Source organism: Neodothiora populina, assembly GCF_041146345.1.
Source record: "Neodothiora populina strain CPC 39397 chromosome Unknown canker_contig_12, whole genome shotgun sequence".
Classification (NCBI taxonomy): domain Eukaryota; kingdom Fungi; phylum Ascomycota; class Dothideomycetes; order Dothideales; family Dothioraceae; genus Neodothiora; species Neodothiora populina.
In genome coordinates this window covers 1,640,118-1,665,583 of record NW_027191404.1, presented here as the reverse complement: position 1 = coordinate 1,665,583, position 25,466 = coordinate 1,640,118, and the positions used below count along the sequence as shown (strand labels likewise).

General features: G+C 51.4%; 7 protein-coding genes across 7 annotated transcripts; 3 read left to right on the top strand and 4 right to left on the bottom strand.

Moving 5' to 3' along the window:
• Nucleotides 1-245: 245 nt before the first annotated feature.
• On the top strand, nucleotides 246-4,254 carry AAFC00_001231 (uncharacterized protein; the record flags this gene model as incomplete). The annotated part of the gene is made up of 6 exons (XM_069340393.1): nucleotides 246-278; nucleotides 390-439; nucleotides 495-814; nucleotides 875-3,600; nucleotides 3,658-3,951; nucleotides 4,012-4,254. 6 exons carry the CDS (start codon nucleotides 246-248, stop codon nucleotides 4,252-4,254), a joined length of 3,666 nt encoding a protein of 1,221 aa, XP_069203862.1.
• A 1,919-nt stretch (nucleotides 4,255-6,173) lies between these two features.
• AAFC00_001230 (uncharacterized protein) lies at nucleotides 6,174-7,367 on the bottom strand (the record flags this gene model as incomplete). The annotated part of the gene is made up of 1 exon (XM_069340392.1): nucleotides 6,174-7,367. One exon carries the CDS (start codon nucleotides 7,365-7,367, stop codon nucleotides 6,174-6,176), a length of 1,194 nt encoding a protein of 397 aa, XP_069203861.1.
• Nucleotides 7,368-8,689: 1,322 nt separating this feature from the next.
• Nucleotides 8,690-11,271, bottom strand: AAFC00_001229 (uncharacterized protein; the record flags this gene model as incomplete). The annotated part of the gene is made up of 2 exons (XM_069340391.1): nucleotides 8,690-11,115; nucleotides 11,253-11,271. The coding sequence occupies 2 exons, from the start codon at nucleotides 11,269-11,271 to the stop codon at nucleotides 8,690-8,692; spliced, it is 2,445 nt and encodes an 814-aa protein (XP_069203860.1).
• A 593-nt stretch (nucleotides 11,272-11,864) lies between these two features.
• On the bottom strand, nucleotides 11,865-13,828 carry AAFC00_001228 (uncharacterized protein; the record flags this gene model as incomplete). Its single annotated transcript, XM_069340390.1, has 8 exons — nucleotides 11,865-11,974; nucleotides 12,024-12,153; nucleotides 12,206-12,264; nucleotides 12,316-12,520; nucleotides 12,567-12,681; nucleotides 12,734-13,022; nucleotides 13,074-13,485; nucleotides 13,541-13,828. The coding sequence occupies 8 exons, from the start codon at nucleotides 13,826-13,828 to the stop codon at nucleotides 11,865-11,867; spliced, it is 1,608 nt and encodes a 535-aa protein (XP_069203859.1).
• Nucleotides 13,829-14,375: 547 nt separating this feature from the next.
• Nucleotides 14,376-16,071, top strand: AAFC00_001227 (uncharacterized protein; the record flags this gene model as incomplete). Its single annotated transcript, XM_069340389.1, has 5 exons — nucleotides 14,376-14,504; nucleotides 14,557-14,660; nucleotides 14,712-14,921; nucleotides 14,977-15,644; nucleotides 15,734-16,071. The coding sequence occupies 5 exons, from the start codon at nucleotides 14,376-14,378 to the stop codon at nucleotides 16,069-16,071; spliced, it is 1,449 nt and encodes a 482-aa protein (XP_069203858.1).
• A 5,869-nt stretch (nucleotides 16,072-21,940) lies between these two features.
• Nucleotides 21,941-23,124, top strand: AAFC00_001226 (uncharacterized protein; the record flags this gene model as incomplete). The annotated part of the gene is made up of 3 exons (XM_069340388.1): nucleotides 21,941-21,942; nucleotides 22,021-22,423; nucleotides 22,480-23,124. Coding segments are annotated over 3 exons (1,050 nt in total).
• A 323-nt stretch (nucleotides 23,125-23,447) lies between these two features.
• Nucleotides 23,448-25,351, bottom strand: AAFC00_001225 (uncharacterized protein; the record flags this gene model as incomplete). Its single annotated transcript, XM_069340387.1, has 3 exons — nucleotides 23,448-23,736; nucleotides 23,850-24,623; nucleotides 25,095-25,351. 3 exons carry the CDS (start codon nucleotides 25,349-25,351, stop codon nucleotides 23,448-23,450), a joined length of 1,320 nt encoding a protein of 439 aa, XP_069203856.1.
• Nucleotides 25,352-25,466: the final 115 nt, after the last annotated feature.

The window sequence follows — 25,466 nt, the reverse complement described above, 5'->3', positions numbered from 1 at the left end:
CACTTGTTACCTTTAAGGCAGTTTATTGGGGGAAGGAGCGCGACAGCTGCATCTCTCTAACTGCTGTCTGTACTTGTTACTGCACAACACATCGACATTCATCCACCCCTTTCTCCATTCTCCCATCAAGAAATCACTTGTCTGTCTCTCGTCAAACAACAAAAAGAAATCAGACCTGCGCGTCTGATCCACTGCGCACAACACCCTTGATGCGTGAAGCTACGGCTTCGTAACAGACCAACAACATGACCACCTCCTATCCCACAATGCTCACAAAGGTATCCTCCAGCCAACCTTTTCCCTCCTCTGTCTCTATACCAATGCACTAGAGCGAGCTGCACTATCACGTGCTGCTGAAAGATCAGATGGCTGATCATCTGTCATGACAGTTCGAGTCCAAGTCCTCGCGAGCCAAAGGCCTGGCCTTCCACCCCAAGCGGTTCGCATCACCCCAACCCTGCCATTGTCACAGTCAAATTGACCGTCAAGTCCAGACCATGGATCCTCGTGTCGCTGCACTCATCCACTATCCAGCTGTGGGACTACCGCATGGGAACCCTGATCGACCGCTTCGAAGAGCACGACGGCCCCGTCCGCGGCGTCGACTTCCACAAGACACAGCCATTGTTCGTATCCGGAGGCGACGACTACAAGATCAAGGTCTGGTCATTGCAGACCAGGAGGTGTCTCTTCACCCTCAATGGCCATCTCGACTATGTGCGCACCGTCTTCTTCCACCATGAGCTGCCCTGGATCATCTCCGCCTCGGACGACCAGACCATCAGGATATGGAATTGGCAGAACAGATCGCTGAGTACATCGTTTCCCATCTCCCATTGTTGCCTGCTCTGCTGACTCTCTGCTCCTCTTCCAGTCTGCACCATGACCGGCCACAACCACTACGCCATGTGCGCCCAGTTCCACCCCAAGGAGGACCTCGTCGTGTCCGCATCCCTCGATCAGTCAGTAAGAGTCTGGGACATTTCAGGTCTGCGCAAGAAGCACTCGGCGCCCACCTCGATGACCTTCGAGGACCAGATGGCCCGCGCCAATGCCAACCAGGCCGACATGTTCGGCAACACCGACGCCGTCGTCAAATTCGTCCTCGAGGGCCACGACCGCGGGGTCAACTGGGTCTCCTTCCACCCGACCCTTCCTCTGATCGTCTCGGCCGGTGACGACCGCTTGATCAAGTTGTGGAGGATGAGCGAGACCAAGGCCTGGGAGGTCGACACCTGCCGCGGCCACTTCCAGAACGCCTCGGGCTGTCTGTTCCACCCCCACCAGGACCTGATCCTCTCCGTCGGCGAGGACAAGACGCTGAGGATGTGGGATCTCAACAAGCGCACCTCTGTGCAGTCCTTCAAGCGCGAGAACGACCGCTTCTGGGTCATTGCCGCCCACCCCGAGATCAACCTCTTCGCCGCCGGTCACGACAACGGAGTCATGGTCTTCAAGTTCGAGCGCGAGAGACCCGCCTCGGCCGTCTACCAGAACAACCTGTTCTACATGACCAAGGACAAGCACGTGCGCGCCTACGACCTCACAAAGAACACCGAGACTCCCTCGATGCTGTCTCTCAAGAAGCTCGGTCCCCCCTGGCTTCCTCTGCGCTCCATGTCCTACAACCCCGCCGAGCGAGCCATCCTCGTCACTTCGCCCGCCGACGGCGGCTGCTACGAGCTCGTCAGCCTTCCACGCGACGCCTCTGGTGCTGTCGAGCCCACCAACACCCTGCGCGGTCCAGGCACCTCGGCCGTCTTTGTGGCGCGCAACCGCTTCGCCGTCTTCAACCAGGCCAGCCAGCAGATCGACATCAAGGATCTCTCCAACTCGACCACAAAGACCATCAAGCCGCCCCACGGCACCGTCGACGTCTACTTCGGCGGCACCGGCTGTCTGCTCCTCATCACCGCCACCTCGGTCGTCCTCTACGACATCCAGCAGAAGAAGCAGCTCGCCGAGCTCGCCGTCACCGGCGTCAAGTATGTCGTCTGGTCCACCGATGGCCTCCACGCCGCCCTGCTCAGCAAGCACAACGTCACCGTCGTGACAAAGTCCCTCGAGCAGGTGAGCACCCTCCACGAGACCATTCGCATCAAGAGCGCCGTTTGGGACGACACCGGAGTCCTCCTCTACTCGACCCTCAACCACATCAAGTACACGCTCATGAACGGCGACAACGGCATCGTGCGCACTCTCGACCAGACCGTCTACCTCGTCAGAGTCAAGGGAACCAGCGTCTACTGCCTCGACCGTGCCGCCAAGCCCAAGGTCATCACCATCGACCCGACCGAGTACCGCTTCAAGATGGCTCTCGTCAAGCGACACTACGACGAGATGCTCAACATCATCAAGACGTCCAGCCTGGTCGGCCAGAGCATCATCTCCTACCTCCAAAAGAAGGGCTACCCCGAGATCGCCCTGCAGTTCGTGCAGGATCCCCAGACCCGCTTCGAGCTCGCCATCGAGTGCGGCAACCTCGATGTCGCCGTCGACATGGCCAAGCAGCTCGACCGACCCAAGCTGTGGCAGAGACTCAGCACCGAGGCCCTGGCCCACGGCAACCACCAGGTCGTCGAGATGACCTACCAGAAGCTTCGCAACTTCGACAAGCTCTCCTTCCTCTATCTCACCACCGGCGATGACGCCAAGCTCCAGCGTATGGCCAAGATTGCAGAGCACCGTGGAGACATGACCTCTCGCTTCCAGAACTCGCTCTACCTCGGGCATGTCCAGACTCGCATCGACATGTTCAAGGAGATTGACCAGTACCCCTTGGCCTACCTCACCGCCAAGGCGAACGGCATGGAGGAAGAGTGTCGCAGCATTCTCGAGGCTGTCGGTCTGACCGAAGACGAGATCAGCCTACCGACCACGGGCGCTCCCATCTCCAGACCTGCCGCTGTTGCCCCGACGTATCGGTCCAACTGGCCGGTCAAGTCCTCGGGTGCTTCCTCGTTCGAGAAGGCACTGCTCGCAGAAGGCGGCGAAGAGGAGCTCCCCACGGCGACGAACGCTAACACTGACGACGACTTTTACGAGGCCGAGACCGGCGCTGGAGGCAGTGCTGCTGTCGAAGAGGGAGAGGACGACGAGGATGCCGAAGGCTGGGACATGGGCGACGAGAGCATTCCCGAAGTCGAGGAAGACTTTGTCAATGTCGAGAGCGCTGACACCGGTGCCGGCAGCAGCGAGGCAGATGCGTGGATGCGCAACTCACCGGTCGCTGCCGACCATGTCGCTGCTGGATCTTATGAGTCCGCGATGAACCTGTTGAACAGACAAGTCGGTGCCGTTAACTTCAAGCCTCTCGAGGCGAGATTCGAGGAGATTTACTCTGCGTCACGAACTTTCCTTCCCGCAAACCCTGGCCTGCCGCCGCTGGTCAACCACGTGCGCCGCACTCTGAAGGAGACGGAGTCACGGAAGTTGTTGCCACTCATCCCGAGAGACCTGGAGTCCATCACAAGCTCCGATTTGGTGCTCGGCAAGCAGCACATGCAGAAGAACAAATTGGAGGAAGGTTTACAGACTTTCAGGAAGATTCTGCACTTGATGCTCGTCAACGCCGTGACGTCGCAATCGCAACTTGAGGAGGTGTGTTCGTCCTGTCTCGTTCTATGCTTCACTCCTTACTGACCACAAAACTCGCAGGCCAAGCAACTCATTCACACAGCCGGACAATACGTACTCGCCATGTCGATTGAGCTTTCACGGAGATCACTTGTCGGATCCAACACGGATCTTGCTGCTTTCTCCGACGACGACAAGAAGCGAGCGCTCGAGCTGTCGGCATACTTTACCGTGCCTGCCATTGAGCCTCAACATCAGACCCTCGCTCTGTTCTCTGCGATGAACTTTGCGAACAAGAACAGACAACTCAGCAGCGCCCTCGGCTTTGCCAACACTCTGATTGAGAAGGGGACAAATGCCCGATTCAAGGAGAGCGTAAGTTTTTCCTCCTGGTTATCACAACCCCACAAATCACTGACACTCGATTTCCTATAGGCCAAGAAGATCAAGGCAATCTGCGAGCGCCAACCCGGCGACGCCACCGAAGTCGAGTTTGACTCTTTCGCTGAGTTCGACATTTGCGCCGCGTCATACACTCCCATCTACGCCGGCGAGCAGAGCGTGGCCTGTCCCTTTGACGGAACGAAATACCACACGCAGTACAAGGGAATCGTGTGCAAGGTGTGCCAAGTGTGCGCCATCGGTGCCCCTGGCAGTGGCATTAGGTTGATGGTGTAGACGAATTTTTCTTTTTCTTTTTCCATGTTCTGTTAGGTATAGCCTTTAACCCCAAAAATGTCTATATGCCTCTTTTCTCATCTGTCTCTTGTCTGCTGCCATCGACTTCTGCCTCCCATGTACGCATGTCTGTCTTGCCGTATATCCTGTCCTCCTCTGCTCCCTTCGAGGCAGTATAGAGCGGCAGTAAACAGTCAGCTACGCCAGATGTTCATCAGTAACACAAGGGAGAGTAAGAAAATCGTGGCCAGATCCCCCACACCTCGATTCCGCGACCAAGCACTCTAACGACACAGAAACGGAAGAACCAAACCATACACGCCCCATTTATTCCCCATTTCTCTCGAAAAAAAATCCCAACAGAAGCCAAAAGAATCTCATTGCTCAATAGACGCCAAACGAATCTCAATGATCAATACTCCACGACACGGTAAGACCAGGAGCATATTCTGAACCTTGAAATAAATTGGATGCATAGTTGATTACCAGCCATCTGTGAATCCGCTATAGCACAGCTAGTTGGGCTTTTAGCACCTGATTTGACTTGCCTTTGATGGTTTTGGATATCAGTGGTTTCCTTGGTCTGGTTTCCTTGGTCTGATTTCCTTGGTTGGGGTTTCCACGGTCTGGTTTTCCACGGTCCGGTCTGGTGTCGCAGGAGAAAAGGGGGCAGGAGCAATATCTAAGGTAGATAGGTTTGTTTCTTGTACCCTCAAGGTACCTAGGTAGGTTCTTGTGCCCTTCGGTTCTTGGGGCTATGGGATTTCTTGTTTTCGAGGATTATGACGTTGGGGATGAGGTAGAGTACCTACCTTACCTACCTTACCTTACCTTACCTAGTCTGTACGGCCTTTCTTGGAGGGGAGGGGGCTGGCGAGGGAGGCGCAGAGGGTATCTATTGCTTTCTGGAGCGGGTTTCTCGGCGTTTTTGTCGACTTCCAGAACTAAGGTCGGTCCGTGTTGTCCATTCGTGCTGTCGCCTTCGTATTTTGCTTCTAGCCTGACTCATCTCACTTTTGTGTATAGTCAAGGTCATCGTCGTCATACTATTCACTGGAAGGAAAGGCAACGTATAAACGGAAGTGCAGGGGAATCCTTCCTCTAGGCCATTCTGCATACTTATTTCTAACTTTTTTTTGTGATTTTTGTAGTCTTCAAATCTATGCCACCACTCTTTTCATCGCTCTTGACCTCTAATCAATAGGGGGACACTTTGATTGTCTATAGACTCGAGCTTCCAAGTTGGGCTTCAGTACTGTCTTCCTCCTTCGTGCTTCCTTCCCCTCCATTTCTTTTTTTCGACACGTTTTCTAGTGCCTTTATTTACGGCCCCAGTTTCTGATCCGCCCTCGATTACCAAAGTCTCGCTGCTCCTCTAGCCAGTGGAGATAGAAGTGAAGAAAAGTTTGAAATGAAGTTGCTGTCATCCTGTTTGGGTTCACTAATGATCGTCGTCTGTGTGTGTATGTGTGTATGTTTTTGTGCTTTATCCTGGTGTTTGCACGGTCCATCTTGGTCTATCGCAGTAGTGCATGTCCTAAAGAAAAGTAAAAAAGGTCGGACCTTGTGTTTTTTTGGGTTATCGATTTGTTTTGTCGTGGGCTTCAGCTTGTCGCATGTTAATCTCAAAGAAGGGTGGGTGTCGCTTCCCATGCTTGCTCGGAAAGGTGTTTGCAATAACAAATAACAAGAAAAGAAAATCAAAATTGTTCCCGCTTTTGGGTTGGCTTCCTGTAGAAGCCTGGAAAGAACCCGCAACGCCCCCAGTTCATCTCTCGTTAAGTGCATCAATTCCGGAATCCCATGAAGTAGGGAAAATAGAGAACAAATCCAATGGGCCACAGCGGCAGTGTCCATATACTGTCTGTCCCATCCTCAGACCTCCCCGCCATGACAAGGGCCCTGCTCCTTGTGTCCAACTACCATGCTGTTGGCTCCGCGCCACCTGAGAAGAAGTCATCGTTGGGCTGGGCAGCTGGAGTGTCGGTCGGGTAGTGAGTGCACGCTCCAGCAGCTTGCATCTCCGCCTTGTCGTCAAGTCTCTTCTTCTCACGCTCGAAGAGCTCGTTGGTAAGGACGAACAGGTGTTTGGCCTTGTACTCAATAGCTGGCTTGGCCTCGGCTTTGCACGCACCAAAGCGGTCAGTGTGCCATCTGTTACGTTCGTCCTTCAGGATCCTCAAGTACGTCATCTTGTCGTCGGCGAAAATGACGGGGGTGGCAGCAGTGGTTGGAGCAGTGGTAGGATCGACGCGGGCGTCCAATGTGGCACCGCGGAAAAGAGTCTCCAGGCTGTGGATGCAGGTAGGTGGATGCTCAGTCCTGTCAAAAAGCATCAGGTGCTGGCATCTGCCACAAGCAGCAATAGGAGGCGCAGGAATGAAATCCATGGTGGACTTCTCACGTAGCTGCTCGTCGCAGGCCTGACGCCACTCATGATACAGACTCATGGATGAGCGAGGATGCAGGCTCGATGGGCGCTTCTGGTGGTACGGCTGCTGTGGAACGTTGAGGAATTGCTCACGTCTGGGCATGGCAGAGTACCTGCTCTGTTTTCCGGTGCGATGGTTACGGTACTGGTCCTGCTGCTGTTGGGCGAAGAATCGAGCCTTGTCGCGGCGAACGCCATCTTCAAAGGACGACGTCGATCCACGCGGTTGATGACGATGGCGAGAGCTCTCGCGCTTGAAACGACGTGCTCTTTTAGGCGAGTTGAGCGGACTGTTACGTGGAGAGGCAAGGAGTGGCGAGCCGCGAAAGGAGCCATAACCGTGTCTTGCTCGATTAGCAGTCATCGATGACGCTTGAGAACCGCGCTTGCTGCCGGGCAGATCATCTCTGAGGTCGGTCATGTCGAACACCGAGGGTTCTGGACTGCTTGACATCGATCTGGTGGAACAATTACCAGAGCTGAATCCACTCACGCTTCTATCGTGAGGTCCGTCATGGCGTGCTTGGAAACTCTCGAAGGATGGGATGCCTTCAACAGTGAAACGTCTCGACCCACGATAAGGCTCCTGGCAATTATCCTGCTGTCCCAAGATGAATCTTTCCCAAGCAGGGGGATCAGCTGGATAACCTCCAGGGAGGCGGTTCTGCGAGTACAGATCCATGCTTTGATGATTGCCAGATGTATTCTCGGGATACAGCGAATATAGCAGCCTGGGGGATGGACAAGATGGATAGAACTCGGGAGACAGGTCTATACTCGTCGGAGATGCAGGTCAGGCGCAGTGCGAGAAGGTTTATAGGCAGCGATGGAGCACTGAGCGGACCCGCGCAAACGCAGAGCAACGATGTCATCAACACCTATATTGATCTGCTGTCGCCCTCGGCGGTCTAACTCCTACCGGCAATTCACTGCTGCTGGAACGAGAAACACAAGGAAAGAAAGATTGAAAGCCAAGGTAGCAACCATGGGATATTGACAATCGAGCATGTTGATGAAAGCTGCTATCGCACGTGATGCTTGATAGGGGGGACCTTGGCTTTGCTCAATCCCATCAGGAAGGAAACGCACGCCTTGCCTGACTGTTTGTTTCAAAAGTCTTAGTCCAAATGACTAAAAGTTTCCCCCGGCTCCCGCGAGAAACATTCCTGTGACTTGGTTTAGCTATGGAGATTTGTACTGACCAAAAAGACAAAGAAAGTTTCATGTGCTGCTGTGCCACGTCGGACATGGTTCTCTGAAGTTCACGAAACATGCTTGCTGTGATTTTCTCATTATGTGGCAATCCTAATCACAGAATACTTTGTCCCCAATAGACAGACATCAGTCTCAGTACTTGCCATCGTCACACTTTGCTATCCACCTATATCTGCTCCTCTTGCTCGGTCCCGAGGCGTGTATATGGCTAGGATGACTCGAGCTGAGGAATCCTATGACCGTTGAACGATGACCCATGCCATGACAATAGGAAATGGCAGAAGTAAACATGCCCAACAGAAGCTCAAGCCCAAAAGAGCCGGCAATCTATGCAGGCAAACGACTTCAAGACAAGCATTCGCCCGCATCGACGTGGAACGGCTGCTGCATTGTAACTGATGGAGAAGAGAGAAAGATGAAGTGGGACTTTGGACGCTAGATGTATGCGCATTTCCGAAACAGGGCGCGCGCGGATTTCGCCGCCTCAGGTCTGCGCACCAGCATTGGCCAGCATACCCGACTTTAGAGGCCTTGGATATGTTCCATCACCGGCTCGATAGCAAGACTCGGTATGCTTCGATAAAAACATGATTGAATTCCATTTGTGCAAGCAGTGCTAGCTATCTACCTCGTAGCGAACGCCTGTGAGCCCAGCCTCTGAGGCTGCTAAGTAATGTGGTATCGTACGCAACAATAGTAATGATAACCCCTCCAACCCCTGCAAAGTCAAAACGAACTTCTCGGCAAAGCCACCACGGGCAGCACGCACACATGTCCAGTGATCCATGTCTAGTATGGACTGTTGACAATGTCATTTCTGCTGAGATAGCTGCCCCTCCCGCCCTTTCTCGGTGTGGCCATGATACTCTCGCGCGTAGGCCTTTGCAAGGCTCTCTTAGCGACCATATTGACCTCGTTCGGGAGTGCGACCACGATATTCTTATCGCTACCAAAGCGGAAGTTGTCCGCCTTGACATCCTCAGCATATCGCTTGATGCTGTATGGGTCCTTGCGACCAGCCAATACCTTCTTGAGTGACCAGGTAATGATGAACGGTCCCGTAGCGGTAATGATGGTGGTCTCCTCGCTGTCGGGTCCAGTGTTGAAGCGAGCGGGTGTGAAAGACGTTGGTGCCTTTGTCTCATGTTGGAACTGTGCAACGTGACTTGGGGTAAGTGCCAGACGACGTGGTTGGGGTTTGGAGTCCTTGGCAAACGACTTTTCGAAACCGAGTTTGCCCTCATTCTTGCCGTCTTTCTGTAAAGCGTCGATCAACAGCAGGTAGGTCTTAGTAGTAGCGAGGACCCAGCGACCGTCGGCAGAGGTATCAAGACCGATGATAGGGTCACCAAGAGCAGGGATGTGGGTTTTGGCGTTGATACCAAGACGGTCGAACATACGGATATCACCTTTGCTCGAGGCAACGGCGATGTATCCTTTCTCGGTGGTAGCAGCAGCGCTAAAGCCGTTCTTGGTGGCATACTGCTTGAGTTCCGAGTCCACCAGCTTGTTGCCAGAAAGACGAGGATCGATGCGGTACAAGGCGTTGTTAGACAATCCCAGGAAGGTTTGTTCTCCAGTCATCTGGCTGAATTTCGATTCAGGAGCGAAGGTGCTGACGGGGATGTCATCATGGACCTTCCATTCATCAACAATCTTGCCGTACTCCAGGTCCATCTTGTACAAGGAATTGGGGTCATCGGGGTTCTGCAGAATCATGTTCCTGTCTTCGGCGTGCAGCATGATCTTCTTCGGGCTGAAGAGCTTTCCCTTGGGGGTCTCAACCCTGGAGATGTTGGTAGAGAACTGTAGGTGGTTGTCCGGAGTGTGCTTGAAGACGCCAATCTTAGAGCCTCTGACCACAAAAGATCGATCATGCTTGTAGCCAACGGCAAGCTGCGAGTTGACGTTGCCATCGCTGTCCTTTGTTTCGAGATCATCTTCAGACTCGTCACTGTCGTAGTGTTCGCTGCGCTGGCCGTCATCGGATTCATACTCTTCCTCCTCTTCCTCAGCAGCCAGCTCATCTTCTTCGGCAGCTGCCGCTTCCCGTGCGTCGTCGGCATCTTCAAGGACCAAATCATTGAAAGCGTCAAGTACGTAGTCCCTGTCGGTGTCCTTTGCCTTTGCCCACTTCATCTCGTTCAAGTGCTCCCACAGAGCCTGCATGAGGCCTTCCTGGAAGGCTTCCTCGTCCTCACGAGCCTTGAACTTGAGAAGCCAGGAGAAGGCGGAGCCATCTTCCGTGTAGCAGTTGAAAATGAAGGAGAGATACTCGAAGTTGAAGACGGGATTGAGTTCGGGCTTGACTTCAGAACCTAGCCAGGCCTTCTCCTTGCCAGTGATTTGGAGCCAGTACTTCCAGTTGCCGACCTCGGAGACTGTAGCGTTGACACTGGAGTCCTGGAGAACGAAAGTTCCTGACTGAAAGTCGAAGAGATGCAGCTCTACATCTTGATTGCACAGGACTTCACGAGTCTCGGGTTGTTTGGCGGCAGCTGGAGCTTGGGTGGGCTTCTCTTCGTGGGGACGCAGGGGAGCCCTGATCTTCTTGGGAGTTTCTCTGACCATGTCTGGATCGTGCTTGATGGGTGTGGTGGCTGCGCTACTGAATGTACGAATGGGAGTGGGAGATGGCGAGATGGCGGGCGATAGGATGGGACTTGCCAAGGGACTCGCTATGGGCAAAGGCTCTTCCTCTTCAAAGGTGAATTCGTCTAGATCGGCCTCGGTGGCGTTCTCTCTGCTCTGGCGGTGCTTACGCTCGTACTGGCACTGTGCAGCTACAAGGGCGAAAGAGGTCGCGGTCTCGGGTTGTGTCGAGGGGTCGCAGACGAATTCGAACAGGTCGCCAGGATCTCCGCTGAGGTCGAGCCAGGCAAGCGTGATTTCGCCGCTCTCTCTTATGTCTGCCCTGAATCGCAGGCTCTCGTCGAGCAGGAAGGTCTTTTCGTCCTTGTCTGAAAGCGGACCGTCTGTGGCTCGCTCGTCCCCTCCGTCCTCTTCTAGAAGTTCGGCCTCGCCTTCTTCGTAGGCACGTTGGATCACTAGCTGATACTGGAACTCCTGACCAGTCCTTTTGATCGAGGCAGCGGCGTCCTTGAAGATAAGCTCAGAGTAGCCCTTGGGCGAGCGGGGTCGGACAATGTAGAGTTGGCCTTGCGGCAGTTCGATGATGGATTCTTTATTTGCGTCTCCGAAGAGATACTTGGTCACTGTAAGATGGATAAGAGTACTTGTCAGCGACGATGGGTTCTTGAAATGTGAAAAGGAAAATGATGGTAGGCGGGGGGTGCCAATGAGGGGCAATGATGGAGGTTGTTGGCGGGGAGACGAGGAAGGAACGACTCACGAGATCGTAAGGCAAACATGATTCTTTGCTGCGGTCGCTGCTGCCTAATTCTCTGGTGTGAGATGTCGTTGTTCACAAATACCAATGTTTGCCACTGATATGACCTTAGATTCCAGATGCCAAATAACGAACAGTCATTACCCGGCGTGAGTTGATGCCTATTGCAGCTGACCCCAAAGAAATCATATGAACAAACAGACAAAACGTATGTAAATGGCAGTATTACTCGTGTGAGATGTGCTTGTCCACACTAAGGTAATATTCATCATGTGTCGCTGACCGCCACCTGAAACGGTAAAGTCTTGTGCACGGACCCTGTCACAAGCCACATGAGCCACTGGAAGTTCCAACTACCAAGTATTTACCTCAGTTACCTTGCCTAGGTACCTTGGTCTCCCTCTTGTATAATCATCGCTATGTCATCTGCTGCTACTGTTAAGGCTTAACATTGTAGCCAGATAAAGAAAAGGTCTGATCAGGATTTATGCGATAACTCTAGCTTTGGATTTCTTGGTCTCAGACGCACATGCATGTCACCTATCAGGGCACTATATACATAAAAACGTCATGGGCTGGCAACACCACAGCAGCATCAGATCTCATACACTACTTTCAGAGTGCTTCCAGTACAAGTCTGGTCATTGCAATCGCTTTCTCGTCCTCCAATCTTTGTGCCACTAGTTGAAGACTTATCGGCATTCCATGGACCACCTCGGCGTCATCTGCATCGACTGTTAGTCTAGATTACTACCAGCGTCTGCTCGTACTCACAATCTTGCTGAATTTCTGCATCCAATGCCGAAAAGGGTTCGGCGTCAATCTTTGGCTGGTCAAGTGACTTGTCGGCATACATCCCACTTGGCCAGGACACGGCCGAGTAGTCGACAATGTTGAAAACTCCCTTGAGCACCTGTCAGTTTCGATACCGCTTTGGCTCACTGAATTTCACTTACGGTGTATCCCACGTATTTGAATTTACCGTGCTCCACGCTGGTGTAAGGAGTTGTCGGACCTGGCCATATGAGTCAGATATATCTCGTGGCTACAGGTGTACCTCATTTACAGATTATGGCATCAACGCCTGCCTTGGTCCAGCGATCTAGGTAGTCCTTGCAAAGTTGAGTGCGCTGGAGGTGACGCTTCCACAGCTCATTCGCCCCAATCTCTGATGCGTCGGCATAGCCCTTCATCTCTGGCCGGAATGGTTCCTGAACTTCGTCGAGAATCTCACGAACTGTTTTTCCACCATCTGCGAGGAAAAAGCCGCTCTGTGGCATATTAGCAGGCTCCCGCATCCGGGCTTTGTACACTTACAAGCAGTTCTTGTGCCTCTAGATGAAGTGTAGGTTCCCAATCAATGACCTCGTGACCTGCAGCCTTCAGCTTTTCGACTGTCTCTCGAAGCGCTCTCTGCACCGGAGGCGTTGGCCTATATTCTGTCAATCTCGCGATGTTGTCAATCGAGGCATTGGATTCGATACCTAACATTGCCATCGTTCCACATCACTCCCAACTTGAGCTTGGGCTTCACTGATACTGATCTCCAAGGTATCGGTAGACACTTCGGGTCTGACTTCCATGGTTCTGCGCCTACCACCGTCTTGGCGTAGAACTCGATGTCATCAAGGTATTTTGCCATTGGCCCGTTGATACTTGACACAGCTTCCTGGCCTGCAAGACCTGATACACATCCTCCAGTAGGAAATCGTCCCGAAGACGGCTTCAAGGTAAAGATGCCGGTACATGCTGCAGGGATGCGTAGAGATCCACCTTTCCCCATCACATCAGCATTGGCCTAGAAACATGGTAAAATGTTCATACCTATGTCAGATCCTACTCCAATCAGACTACCCCCAAAAGCTATCAAAGCGCTTTCTCCACCAGAACTTCCGCCCGAAGTCAGTTTACGGTTCAGCGGGTTGACTGTACGACCGAAAGTGTTGTTGACGGATTCAGCAATCATCATTGCCGTTGGGACATTTGTCTTGACGTAAAGTACAGCACCGGCCTTCTTCAGGATCTCGACAAGAGCTGAGTCGTAAGTTGCTGGCTTGCCAACCCATGATACAAACCCGACAGTCGAGTCCTTCCCAGCGATATTGAAGTGGTCTTTGAGCGAGATTGGCAGCCCGTGAAGAGGTCCTACTGTCTCTCCAGTCTTTTGTAGATGCTCATCAAGAGCTTTCGCAGAAGCCAACGCCTCGGGAAACAGTGTTTCCGACAGGCAGTTCGTCTATTGCCACTATTAACCTCGGAAAATGCTAGCTATGCAGTCAGTATCGACTCACCAGTTGGTGCGCCACTGCAGCTCGCTTGCAGAATGCCTTTGTAACCTCCTCCGATGTCAAGAGCTGCGTGTGTATCTTCTCGAGTAACTGCGGGATGCGAGTGGACGTGATTTCAAGCTCGCGCTCGGTGAAGAATCCACTAGTCTTCGGAAACGAAGTAACATCAAGTTGATCGTCGGGAGGAAGCAGATCATCAGATATGATCCAATCCGGAGGTATGGACTGGAGTAAAGCTGCTCTCTTGGCTTGTGCAATAGACTCCCATTGTGGGGGATTCCCGATAGCCATGATGGTGCTGGCGACTGTCTATGTATATTAAAAGAGGAGCAGGACAGATTGTAGACTATGGCGGACAGTGGTTCAATGTATAATGGTCTGTCTATTCAGATTAACCTTTGCACTAGGTATGCCGTTCCACCTTATATGGTCGGCGTAAATACCCCATATTCTGTCCTCACCCTATCAGTGCCCCACGGCGCGCTTATCGCTCAAGCGTCGGGCGAATTTATGCGGCAGATCGATTAGTTCTCTACCTGACTTGCGCGCTGCTACCATGATGCCGGTCCGGCGTATCTAAATGCTAATCTTGGTGTCAAAACTTGGTAGTGATATGCTTGATTGGCAGACATCTGATATCTGCATAGAACATTACAATCCGAGGCTGCCTATCATCTCTTCGTTTTGGCCGCACCTATCTCACGAGTCTTCGTATGAGATAGTGGTTGACTGTGGTCATTGAATGTCTACAAGAAGCATGTGAACGCCGGTTGTGCACTTACATTCAGCATACCCTGCTTTTTCAGCATAACGTTCATCTACTGCAAGGAGATCAACCATGACTTTCAGGACGAGATTGAGGGACTATCTGCGTCCGGGAGAGGGTGCTCCTGGTGAAAGAGCGCTTGTGCAGAAACTCGATTTCTTCATCTTGACCTTCTGCTGTTTGATGTATTTCTTGAATTATGTGCGGACCTCCACCACAAGAGCTTAGATACCGGATACTAATGACTTTCTAGCTTGATCGAAGCAATCTAACGAATGCATATGTCTCCGGCATGAAAGAAGACCTGAATTTCAAGGGCAATCAGCTCACTCAAATCAATACCATTTTCACTTGCGGGTAAGATAGTATGACGCATCATTATATAGATCTCGACTGACCATGTTACAGGTACATCATTGGAATGATACCGTCGAATATAATAGCCACGACCTATCTCAGCCCCAGGATCTTCTTTCCTAGTATGCTCTTCACGTGGGGTTGCCTCACGATGTGTACTGCGGCAGCACACAGCCCGCAGGCCATAATGGCGATTCGTTTCCTGCTCGGTCTCGCGGAGTCGAGTACTTTTGTTGGAACCCATTACATTCTGGGATCTTGGTGAGCTACCTTTGATTTCCCATATCACCTCGACTTTTATCTAAGTCCGAATCAGGTACACCGAACGGGAGCTGGGAAAACGTAGTGGTATCTTCACAGCATCCGGTCTTGCTGGTACGATGATTGGTGGGTTCATCCAGACAGGAATTCACTCCTCAATGGATGGTCTACAAGGTCTTTCGGGATGGAGATGGCTCTTCATTATCGATGGTCTCCTCTGCGTTCCAGTTGCCATCTACGGATGGACGCTATTCCCCGACACTCCATCCACAACAAAGGTGCCCTATCTATCTCAAGCAGAGCGCGATCTCGCAATCTCGCGTGTACCGCCCGTAGTCGAGCGTTCGCCATTCACCCTCGGCTTCCTCAAGCACGTCCTCGGATCATGGTACTGGTACGGCTTCGTGATGCTCTGGGTAATTGCTGGAGAAACCGAGTCTTTTTCCTCGAACTCGCTGCTATCCTTGTACATGAAAGCGCATCAAAAAGACCAAAACTACACCATATCCGACCTCAACAACTATCCGACCGGTGTTCCCGCAGTCGGTATCATATCCACACTATTCTGGGCAACATTGACCGACTTCCTCGGCGGCAAACGTTATCTAGTCGGCTACTGGATTGGCATCACGGGTATCATAACGTCGGCTATGATCCTGGCTCCTAGCGCGACAAAAGCTTCTACCTTCGCTGCATACTACTGGGCCGGATCAGTATACGCCTGTAAGTATTTCCTCTCCCCCTGCCTTGACCACCCCCTCGCATTCCCTCCTCTCCCCATGCTCAATCACATCCAAATAACACAACCCAAGGCCAAGCGACCTTCTTCGCCTGGGCCAACGATGCCCTCCGATACGAACAGGACACCTTCCGCGCGGTTGTGATCGCGTCCATGAACGCCTTCAGCGGCGCCGTAAACGCCTGGTGGAGCATCATCTTCTACTCCGCCGACGACGCCCCGGACTTCACAAAGGGCATGTGGGCCATGATCGGGTGCAGTATCGCGCTTATCTTCTGGAGCGGAGGCTTGACGTGGTTCACTGTGCGCGCGGAGAAGATCAGGCTGGTGAATGGAGTCGATAGTGTGGGATTTGGGGATGAGGAGGATGGCAAGTCTGTTGAGAGGGGGGTCGAGAGGACCAAGTCTTGATTTTCTCTTCTGGAGCTACATGGTTTTCGTTTCGCGATGTGTTTTTTTCTTACCATTATGTGAAGGTTGGAAATGTCGGAGAGCGAGGAGTTTTGCAGACTAAGGGATATTGTAAATATTGGCTCAAGGCATTCCTGAATGCAGGGTGGGAATCTTGCAGTTGTGGCCAGAGTATTGTAAGGCCGGGTGATCCACCTATGGTACTCAGATACCGACTCTGTGTATACCACAATACCATGCGCGACAAGAATGCCATTGAGCACTGCTCAATTCGTGTGGGTGGTGAATCAATAGCTTACATACACTTCACTATCATTACTTTCCGCACTTTGCCTGGCTAGTGTAGACCACGATGACTAGTAGTGTGAAAGCGGCTGCTTCGTGCTAAAGGCAGAGAAGACCAGAAAAGGGGACGGACTATACAAGTACCGCACTCACACGAAAACCCACCACTCGTCGTGTGAATACCGTATATATACGGTCTTCATTAGAGGCTTGTCTACACTTATTGGAACATGTTGGGTTTATATCGCTTTTATTGGAGACTACTTATGTATCCTATGGAAGTCAAAAACAAAGCTGGCTGTAGTGATCCTAGTCGGTGATGATCTAGGAAGCCTGCTATTGTAGTGTGCAAACTTGATAATGTCCTCACTGCTCGGATCCTTGGAAAAGCAGGAAAAATGATAGAAAGAGGGGGATCAACGCCCGATGTGTGCAAGAAGATGGCCTCTGTCGACGTTGCCAAAGTTGATAGCTGTCGATTGAGTACCGCTGAGGGATGCATCTCGCTAGAAGGCCTCGATCCTGCTGCTCTGCCGATTTATCACTCGTAGTTTGCGCGGACGGTGCCCATGACCTTGCCGTCAATTCTGCAGTCGAAGTGGATTCCTCCGCTCTGGAATGTCATGCCAACCTTCATAGGGCGGTGATAAAATTTTCTGCCACTGGCAGCTACTTTTGTGACCCAGCTACTCTGTGGTATCGAAGAGATATTGTAAGAGAGTTTGCAAAGTACGCGAGTGAGGCTAGTCTTGGTGGACTCATCAGGAGCTACCTCCTCATCGCTCACTATGATACTCCACTTCGTGTTCGTTTTCAAGGACGGATCACGCTGTGCATGTGCCATGTCAAGTAGGATCGGGTCTCCGGATACAACGGTCTTTCCCCTCTTAACGTGCCATTCGAGATCATTGGCTCGATAATGCTCTTGCATATCACACCAATACTTGTTGTGTTCAGAATGACAGGAAGGATCGTAAATCTTACTGCACAATACTCCGTAGTGTCGACGAGCCATGCGACTTTCAACGAGCTGGACACCATTGATACCACTGATGACAGCGCCTCTGGCAACAGCGGTCCATGCGTTGAGGGGTTGCATGATGATGAACCTTGAAGGATCCGCATCCGGAGCATGAAGGTCAGGCTCTTCTTCGCTGTAAGGTGGTGGTGGGTCATCATTGGCGAATCGAGATTTGAGTTTCTTGAAAACATGGTCTGACTGACCCAGACCTCCAACTAGGATGAGACCTTTAGTCCTCTCTCCACTTATTATGAGTGCGTTCCTCTGACGTTCTATACACTCAACAATAATTTCGACGATGGGACGGAAATTCTCTGCGATCTCTGCGATTGACAAGTCCAGGAACCCAGATTTGATGCCGGCTGTTGAATGTTCCGCACATCTGGCAATGGGAGATAGAATTTGGTGTTGTCAACTACCTCAGGATCATCAGAGGGGTTAAACGAACGTTTGACGTGATTGTCGAAATGGCCGAGAGCGCTTGCCCATGATCTTGGACTTTTCTTGACAACTTTATCGAACAGCTCGTCTCCCATACGATTTCTCACCAGCTGTTCGAATCGCATGTTCAAGAATATGCTCCCGGCTACCGCGCCTATTCCTGGTACCGCTTCAACGAGCTGGAGTGGTGCTAATGACTTGATCTCATAAGAGATGAGGTCGATTGTACCTCCACCTGCATCGCAAACGATGAAGCTGTCCCCTAAACTGAGAGCATGATGTTCAATGGACTTTAAGGCATATATCGCAGCAGCCTCTGGTTCAGAAACCATAGAGATATTCGGGCCGAACCCAGCAGCCTTCGCAGCACTGAGCGTAGCATCTTCGGCCGTATCAGACCATACGGCGGGAACAGTCATGACGAACTCAACTTCAGTGCTATCTCTCATGATCTGTCCGTAGTGCCTGGCTAAAGCCTGCTTGGCTGTATGGTGAAGTTTAGACAGATAGTCAGAAGGAACAGTCAGTGCTGTTTTGTTCAGCTTCCTGAACTGAGATTGAATGTCCGTTGGTGATACATAGCTGGGCAATTCCTGTGCCGGATCGAGCAAAAGCTTCAAGCAAAGAAATCCACCTTGCTCAGGCTCAACCATGTAACCCCAAGATATCTCTGGTCTTTCAGACCGAGCGGTGTGGATGACATGGCCGGACGAATTACGCTTCCTGCCGGCACTGGATGAGGCGTTAATTGTATTTCCTTCATTGTAGTGTATCGCGGAAGGAACCTTGTCACATGTAGAGCCATTCGATCCGGGCCAACTACACAGGAGATCAGTCTAGCTCCGTGGATGAATTGAGGAATGACTTACTTCCTCACTGCTGAGATGTCATCAGGTGCATCCGGCTTTCCGGAATACGCGAAAGCCACACTGACTCTTTGAATTAATGTCTTCAGATTGAAGGCATGATACGATGACTTACCCTGAATAGGTCGTTCCGAAATCCACGCCAACCACAATGCGATCAGGAGGATTTGATGAAGCCATCTGGTTCGTAACTGGCTTATGTTTCCAGGGTCAGCGTACAGATTGTGAGATGGCCACTCCTGAGAACGGAAACTCGTTGCCGATGGAAGTAGTCCACAAGAAGATGTTGACGATGAAGGGCTTTATGTGGTCAAAGAAGAGGGATGATCTATACCACGGTGCAAGGAGAAATCTCGAGGGTGAAGGTCATTAAGAATGATGGCAACAACAAGTGAAGCTCGAGCGAGGCGAGAGCCAATTGAGGACAACTGTCAGTTGTCTGCAGCAACACTTACATAGCCAAAGTAACCGACAACAAGTACATTCCAGTTGCGGCTTTTGTGAACGGTCAGTACTTCGGATGGGCATCGTCAAGGTCCACATCTGCAAGTATCCGCGACAATCACTCAAGGCCCATAGCAATCAGCTGAACGGCATTACTTCCATGATTCTTTGAACATATACTCACACTAAAAGCGCAACACAAGAATATATCTTCGAGCTATATACAGTCAACCATCATCCTAAGTCCTGATCATTATCAACAATCTGCCTTTGACTCAGTTTCGCAGTGGTCAGTGAACAGAAAATGCAGTCGCAGGAAAGCGGTGCTATAGAGCCTACAAGGGATGTCAAGAGAGAAAGACCTATCCGCGAGGCTACTTACATATCTCGAAAGAGAGCCATCATAATTGAGGGCCTAACGACTGTTCTGAACCAGGAGCTACAGGAGAGTGACTGTCGTATTGAACATCTGCAGCGAGAGATTAGCAAAAGAAATGACAACGCAATAAGTCTGCAGAACACGGTCTCACGACTCAAGCAGCACATCGCATCTAATGCGAACATTAGAAGACAAGTATCGGACGCAGCCATCGAAGCAAGGCTGCGTGATTGCTTCCATCTTGTACGCGATAGGGCGATGTCGCTTTTCGCGCATGTTAGACCAGGTGAGCGGGAAGCTAAAGACGAGAGATACCACCATCATCTCACTTCATAGAAAGCTGATTTGATATAGGCATGCACAATACCGATGGAGTCATCGGTGATATTACAAAGCAATACTTGCCTAATTTCAGAACCGACGAAAGCATGATCAACGAACATCATATCGTTGTTATGTGGGTGGGGGACATGTTGACAAAAATGTTTAAGCCAGGATATGTCTTGAGCTGGTCCAAGGACCCGATGGTCAAACCCATTTACTCACTCTACCCTGGAGTTAAAGCTGGTAAGAGTCGCTGCAGACTTGGAGCCGCATATGATTGACGTTTCAGAGACTACGACACGATAGCAGATCGCCAGAAGGCAGCGCATTGGCTGTTGCAAACGGAGGAGTTTCTCCTCGACAAGGATATCAGACCTTTCGAGGGTATCAGAGCTACTGCGACAGCGGCCATCCAGGCGATCATCGAAACAAACCTGTCAACGTTGTTCTTAACAGATATCAGTGACTCAGCGCGTGGCGGTTTGACGAAAGCCATAGAACCAGGCTTAGACGTGATGGAGCAACTATATCACCGAGTTGGGTCGTATGAAGCATTTATGATCGACCCGGGGAGTACAGGCGCCGAGCAACCTTTCGAACGAGAATACATGGAGGATACAACTCTCGAGCCCGAAGATGCTGTTCTAATCGGTTCGCTCTTCCCAGTCCTCCTCAAATATGTTGAGCATGACTATGGCGAGGTTAGCAGCGACAGCCGGATGTAATCTGTGTGGACTTATTTGCTGACGATTCAGTAGGAGTCGACGGTCGTCGTCTGCAAAGGACGGGTCTTGGTGGCCTCTGAGGACAGCGAGGAAGATTGATACAAGGCAGAAACTCTCTGCAGCAATCGATTGGCTGGCCTCTGGTAACCAGCATCGGCAAGAGTGGTGGCTTCTCAGATGGGTCTCAATGTATCTGACGGTGGCTTATGCCATACTCGAGAGACGTATCTTCTTGCAGTCATACTGTAAGGTACCTTACTGTAGCTTTACTTTGATAAGTAAGGCCAGCCGCGACACAGAAGGCACCTCCTCTGAATCTGGCACAGCATTGGCCGACGTCATTGTTTGCGAGTGAGCCGCAGCCTGCTATTCCTTTGGACAAAGTTTGTCCCGAGGTGCAGTCTTAAGGCACACTGCGCAAGATTAGTTAGTTACTTGATATCTTTCAATTCGTATTTCATCTCAATACATCCTTACCCCGATTGCGCGATCAAGCAGAAAGCGTTGACAGCCCATATATAACATATAAAGAACTATACTCAGCCATTCTACTGTATTTGCGACAGCAGCCCCGCACCCCACCTACTGCAAGCAGACAGCTCAAAGCCATGTGCCTCATCACAGCTCGCGACGAGAGAGCGGGTCGAGACTACGACGAACCGCCTAGACGCGTCTCCAGATATCATGCTGGCCCGGTCAGAGAAACTAGACGTCGCACATCTCCAATCCCGCAGTCTAGAAGTCAACACCATCACAGTGGAGACCATTACCGGCAGAGCGGGCCGGATCTTCGCTATGTGTATCGGGAGAGTCGGGAGAGTCAACCCAGGGATATTGCATATCGCCGCTCCAGCCGCGTTGTGTATGTGGAGCAGTAATACATCATTGGGGCCCGAAGCATTTTACAGATCTCAAGCTACATTGTCAAAGGAACAAGACTTCTAATCAGGTGTTGGCGATTCTGCTGGAGTCGGAGTCTGAATCTGTAAAGCATGTAAAGTTCTTGTCAGGGCAACCAAAGGCGATAATGGGTAACACTACGAACATGGACGTTTCCAATACATTTGTCTATATTTGTCTCTACTGATGCGATCTGATGGAGCGAACTAGTGTTCATCTTGGCAACAGTAGAATATCTGGTGGAATGCTTAAACATCCATGGATTCGATGGATTCAATGGAAGCCAAAAGGCGGCGGGTGGCAGGCGGATGTGAGCAATGACGTAGCGGCCATTCCGTTGTCGCGTCCTTATACACACCTCTATCTCTCTTTCTAAGAAAAAAAAAAGATCATTCCTCTTTTCTTTCGCATACCTACTCTTCACTCTCGAGTTTCACATCAAGTAGCTCAAGTATCATATCCTTGATCCTGAAATATATAAACAATGTGAGTCGGCATATCGCGTAGCCTTCGGGCGTCAAGCGGCCACACCGTTGGTTACAGCATAGCTAATGCCTCACTCAGGCATCGAGCTCTTTCAGTACGCTCTCATCGCGAGGGCTCCTCAGGCCATGCCGAGAAGTCGGCGCCCAAGCACCGCTTCACCATGTCCAGTCTCCGCGGCATCAATCAGCCAGAGATGTCCAAGAAGCTGTACAAGCTGATCAAGTCGGAAAACCACGCCATCAGCGCGTACGAGAATGCCGCCAAGCAGCAGGCATCCATTGCCACGCAACTTAGTGAATGGGGTGAGGATACCGGCGACGACGCCATCTCTGACATTTCCGACAAGCTCGGCGTTTTGTTGTCTGAGATCGCAGAGCAGGAGGATGGCTTAGCGTCGGGACTCGAGGAAGGCAGAGGCGTGCTCAAGCAGATCCGTAACACTGAGAGCTCTGTCCAGCCCTCGAGAGATCACAAGGCCAAGGTTCGTTTTTTGTGAACTTGACGATCGTGATCAACATATGCTAATCTTGTTATCAGATCCAAGACGAAATCCAGAAGCTCAAGTACAAGGAGCCCAGCTCTACCAAGATTGTCACTCTCGAGCAGGAGCTCGTCCGCGCCGAGGCTCAGTCCCTCGTAGCCGAGGCCCAACTGACCAACATCACCCGTCAGAAGATCAAGGAGTCCTTCGACATCCTGACAGCCGCCTACATCGAGCGCGCCGAGAAGCAGATCCTCCTTGCCAAGAACGCAAGGAAGATTCTGAACCTCCTCGACGACACCCCAGTCGTGCCCGGTGATGCTCACCCTCCTTATGAGAATGAGGTAGCCGGCAGAGAGATCCTCAACATGGCCGAGGAGGAATTGAGGGCCTGGCAGCCCAACGTCGAGCCCATCCATAGCTCGGCTGGTGCTCTCGGCTCCAACGCCATGCCTATTAGCGGGAACGGCACTGAGAGATACTCTCCCGATAGTGCAGCACAGACCTATACCACTCAGGAGCCCACATATACCACCACTGAGCATGCGCATGCCCCTACCACTCACGTCGAGGAGACCTCGGAGTACCAACCGCAGCACTCTCAGCTCGAGACCATCCCTAGCTCCACCGCTCCTTCCACTGCCGAGCCTCCTTACCCTGTGCACGAAGAGGAGAGAGTCGCCGCAAGCTCCACATACTAGAAGTGTGGCTGAACTAGTGGATCCTTCCTCGCTGATTCAATGACTTGTTGAACGTGGAAGGAAGACAGTACTGCGTGGCTGGCTGAGAGGGTGATTGAATCTGAAACGATGCTGACGATGCTGCTACTTGCTTTTGTTTTGTTAGCTGCCCTTGATATCCCGTTTCCTTGCTTGTCTGTTTTGTTTCAAGTACGACGTCAACGTCTAGTAATGCAATAATCAAAACTTCTAAAACCTCGCTTCGCCCTATCTCACATCTCCATCCAGAACTCTTGATTTTCCTGACAAGTCCACACGCCCAGATATCGTCCCAAGAGGATTCGCTATAGCGAGATTGGATACTTCCACAAACAAACCAGCCTGTCATAGAAACTCGTCGACACGATCGTCCTGACATCTCTACCCCCATTCTCTATAGCCCGCGAAGAAGCAGACGAAGAAGAAAGTGGTTGCACGTCGCTGCCGTAGTTCATACTCTTGTGTTCCTCGAATCGAGCCAGCACTTGGATCGTCCATTCGTCGTCCTGCTCGCATCCTTCTGGAGTTCTACTCGGTCTTGTGATCTCGACGATGCGGGTGCCCGCGTGCATGCAACTGGCTAGGATGATGAATCTGTAGGATTATTAGCTTCTATCGCCTTTGTCCACATCGAAACATATCTTGGCTCTTCTTAGGAAAGAAGAAAAAGAAGAGATAGGGTAAAAGGAAAAGAATAAAAAACCGACCTTCCCTCCTCAATCCGTTGCTCCAACATCTTAAGTCTCCAAACCCCTCCCCCGAGATTCTCCTCTGCGAGAATGACCTTGCGCCCCACGACCGGAGTGTGCACGACGCGGATATGGTCGTCGTAGCTGCCTGTGATGGTTATGTGGGTCTGTTTCCGGCCCGGTAGGGGCAGAATGGCCGTGACGCCTGCGTTGTGAATGCGGCGGTCTATATATTGCATTTTCGGGTTTTCGTCCTCTTGGTTTTCGTCAGATTCGTTGTCGGAATTTGTTTCGAGAGGTTTGACTTGTGATGAGGCAGAAGGGGGTAAGGGTAGTGCAACAGGCCAAGTAAAGCGCAACACAGCGTCGTCGCCGCCAGAGAACACCGCGCAGCTGCGCTCTGTCGTCTCGTCTTCGTCTGCTTGTTGCTCGAACGCTAGCGTCCACGCTTCTAGCTCGTGGCAGTGGATCTGTCGCACGCTTCTCACCCCTGTCTTCTCGCTACTCGACGAAGACGAAGCAGACGAAACAAAAGCTGTATAAACCCCGCCGTCAGACGCAGTCACTCCGACAGCATCGCTCCGAGTTGTGTGCCACGCTAGCGACAAAACCAAGACCGAGGGGTCGAAGAGCTGATGTCGGGAATAAGGGTTCAGCTGGTTGTTAGAGGGGGCGAAAACGAAAAGTTCGAGGACGCCGGTCGAGCCTGCTACTGCTAGGAGGTTGGGGTCGTGCGGCGAGAAGTGGAGGTCTAGGATCGCGTAGGGTGTTGGGAGAGTTTGTTGTATTTGACTAGAACAAGAAAAGGAAATTGTAAGAATGGGTTGTTTCTTGTTGATATTGACGTGGCTGTCGAAGTGACTGGGAATTATTTGGACTCGAGGGGAGAAAAAGAAAGAATAGAGAAATGAAAACAGATAAAAGAGGACACAATGCTCCATGAATCTCGCTGTCCCAAGTCCATCCAAGCTCACTGGATACCTAAAACAAAACACATCTCAACAACCACACACCATAGACAGCCTGAAGCCACCAACTTCCAGACAGACCCGAAACCCCACTCAAATGAGCCCGCAAGGACATGGAACAACACCAGCTCTTTCCGCAAAGAAGTTGTAGGGATTGGAAAAAGCAAACGGACCAAACCCTATCTATTATAAAGCCAGCAAGACAAGGCAGGGAAGAAGGAAAAAGATAGACGATACACCAAAAGAACAAAAAAAGAAGTGAAAAACACGAAGATAAGCAGAAATGAAAACCCACATCTCATCGCCCACCAATCGATAAACCAGCAAACTGCCCGTTCGCGTTTGATACTCTTCCTCTCCTCCCTCAGATCTACTCACCCCATCCTCTCCGCTCTCAACAGCCTTATCCTTGGATTGGTCAACGAGATCATCATCCTTCTTCTCGAGAAAATAAGTCCCGATAACGAAACACTCCGGCGCAGCGAGGCAGAACTCTATACAGCTTGGTGGGAGGTCTATCACTAAAGACTTTATGGGGGGGATTAGTGTCATCTTCTTTTGTTTCTCTCCTTCTCTAAGAATAAATATGAGGTCTCGTAATAATTGAGGAGAAGGATATATTTTGTGGCGGGAGAGGGTCAAAAAATGGTATATGGCATTGGAAATT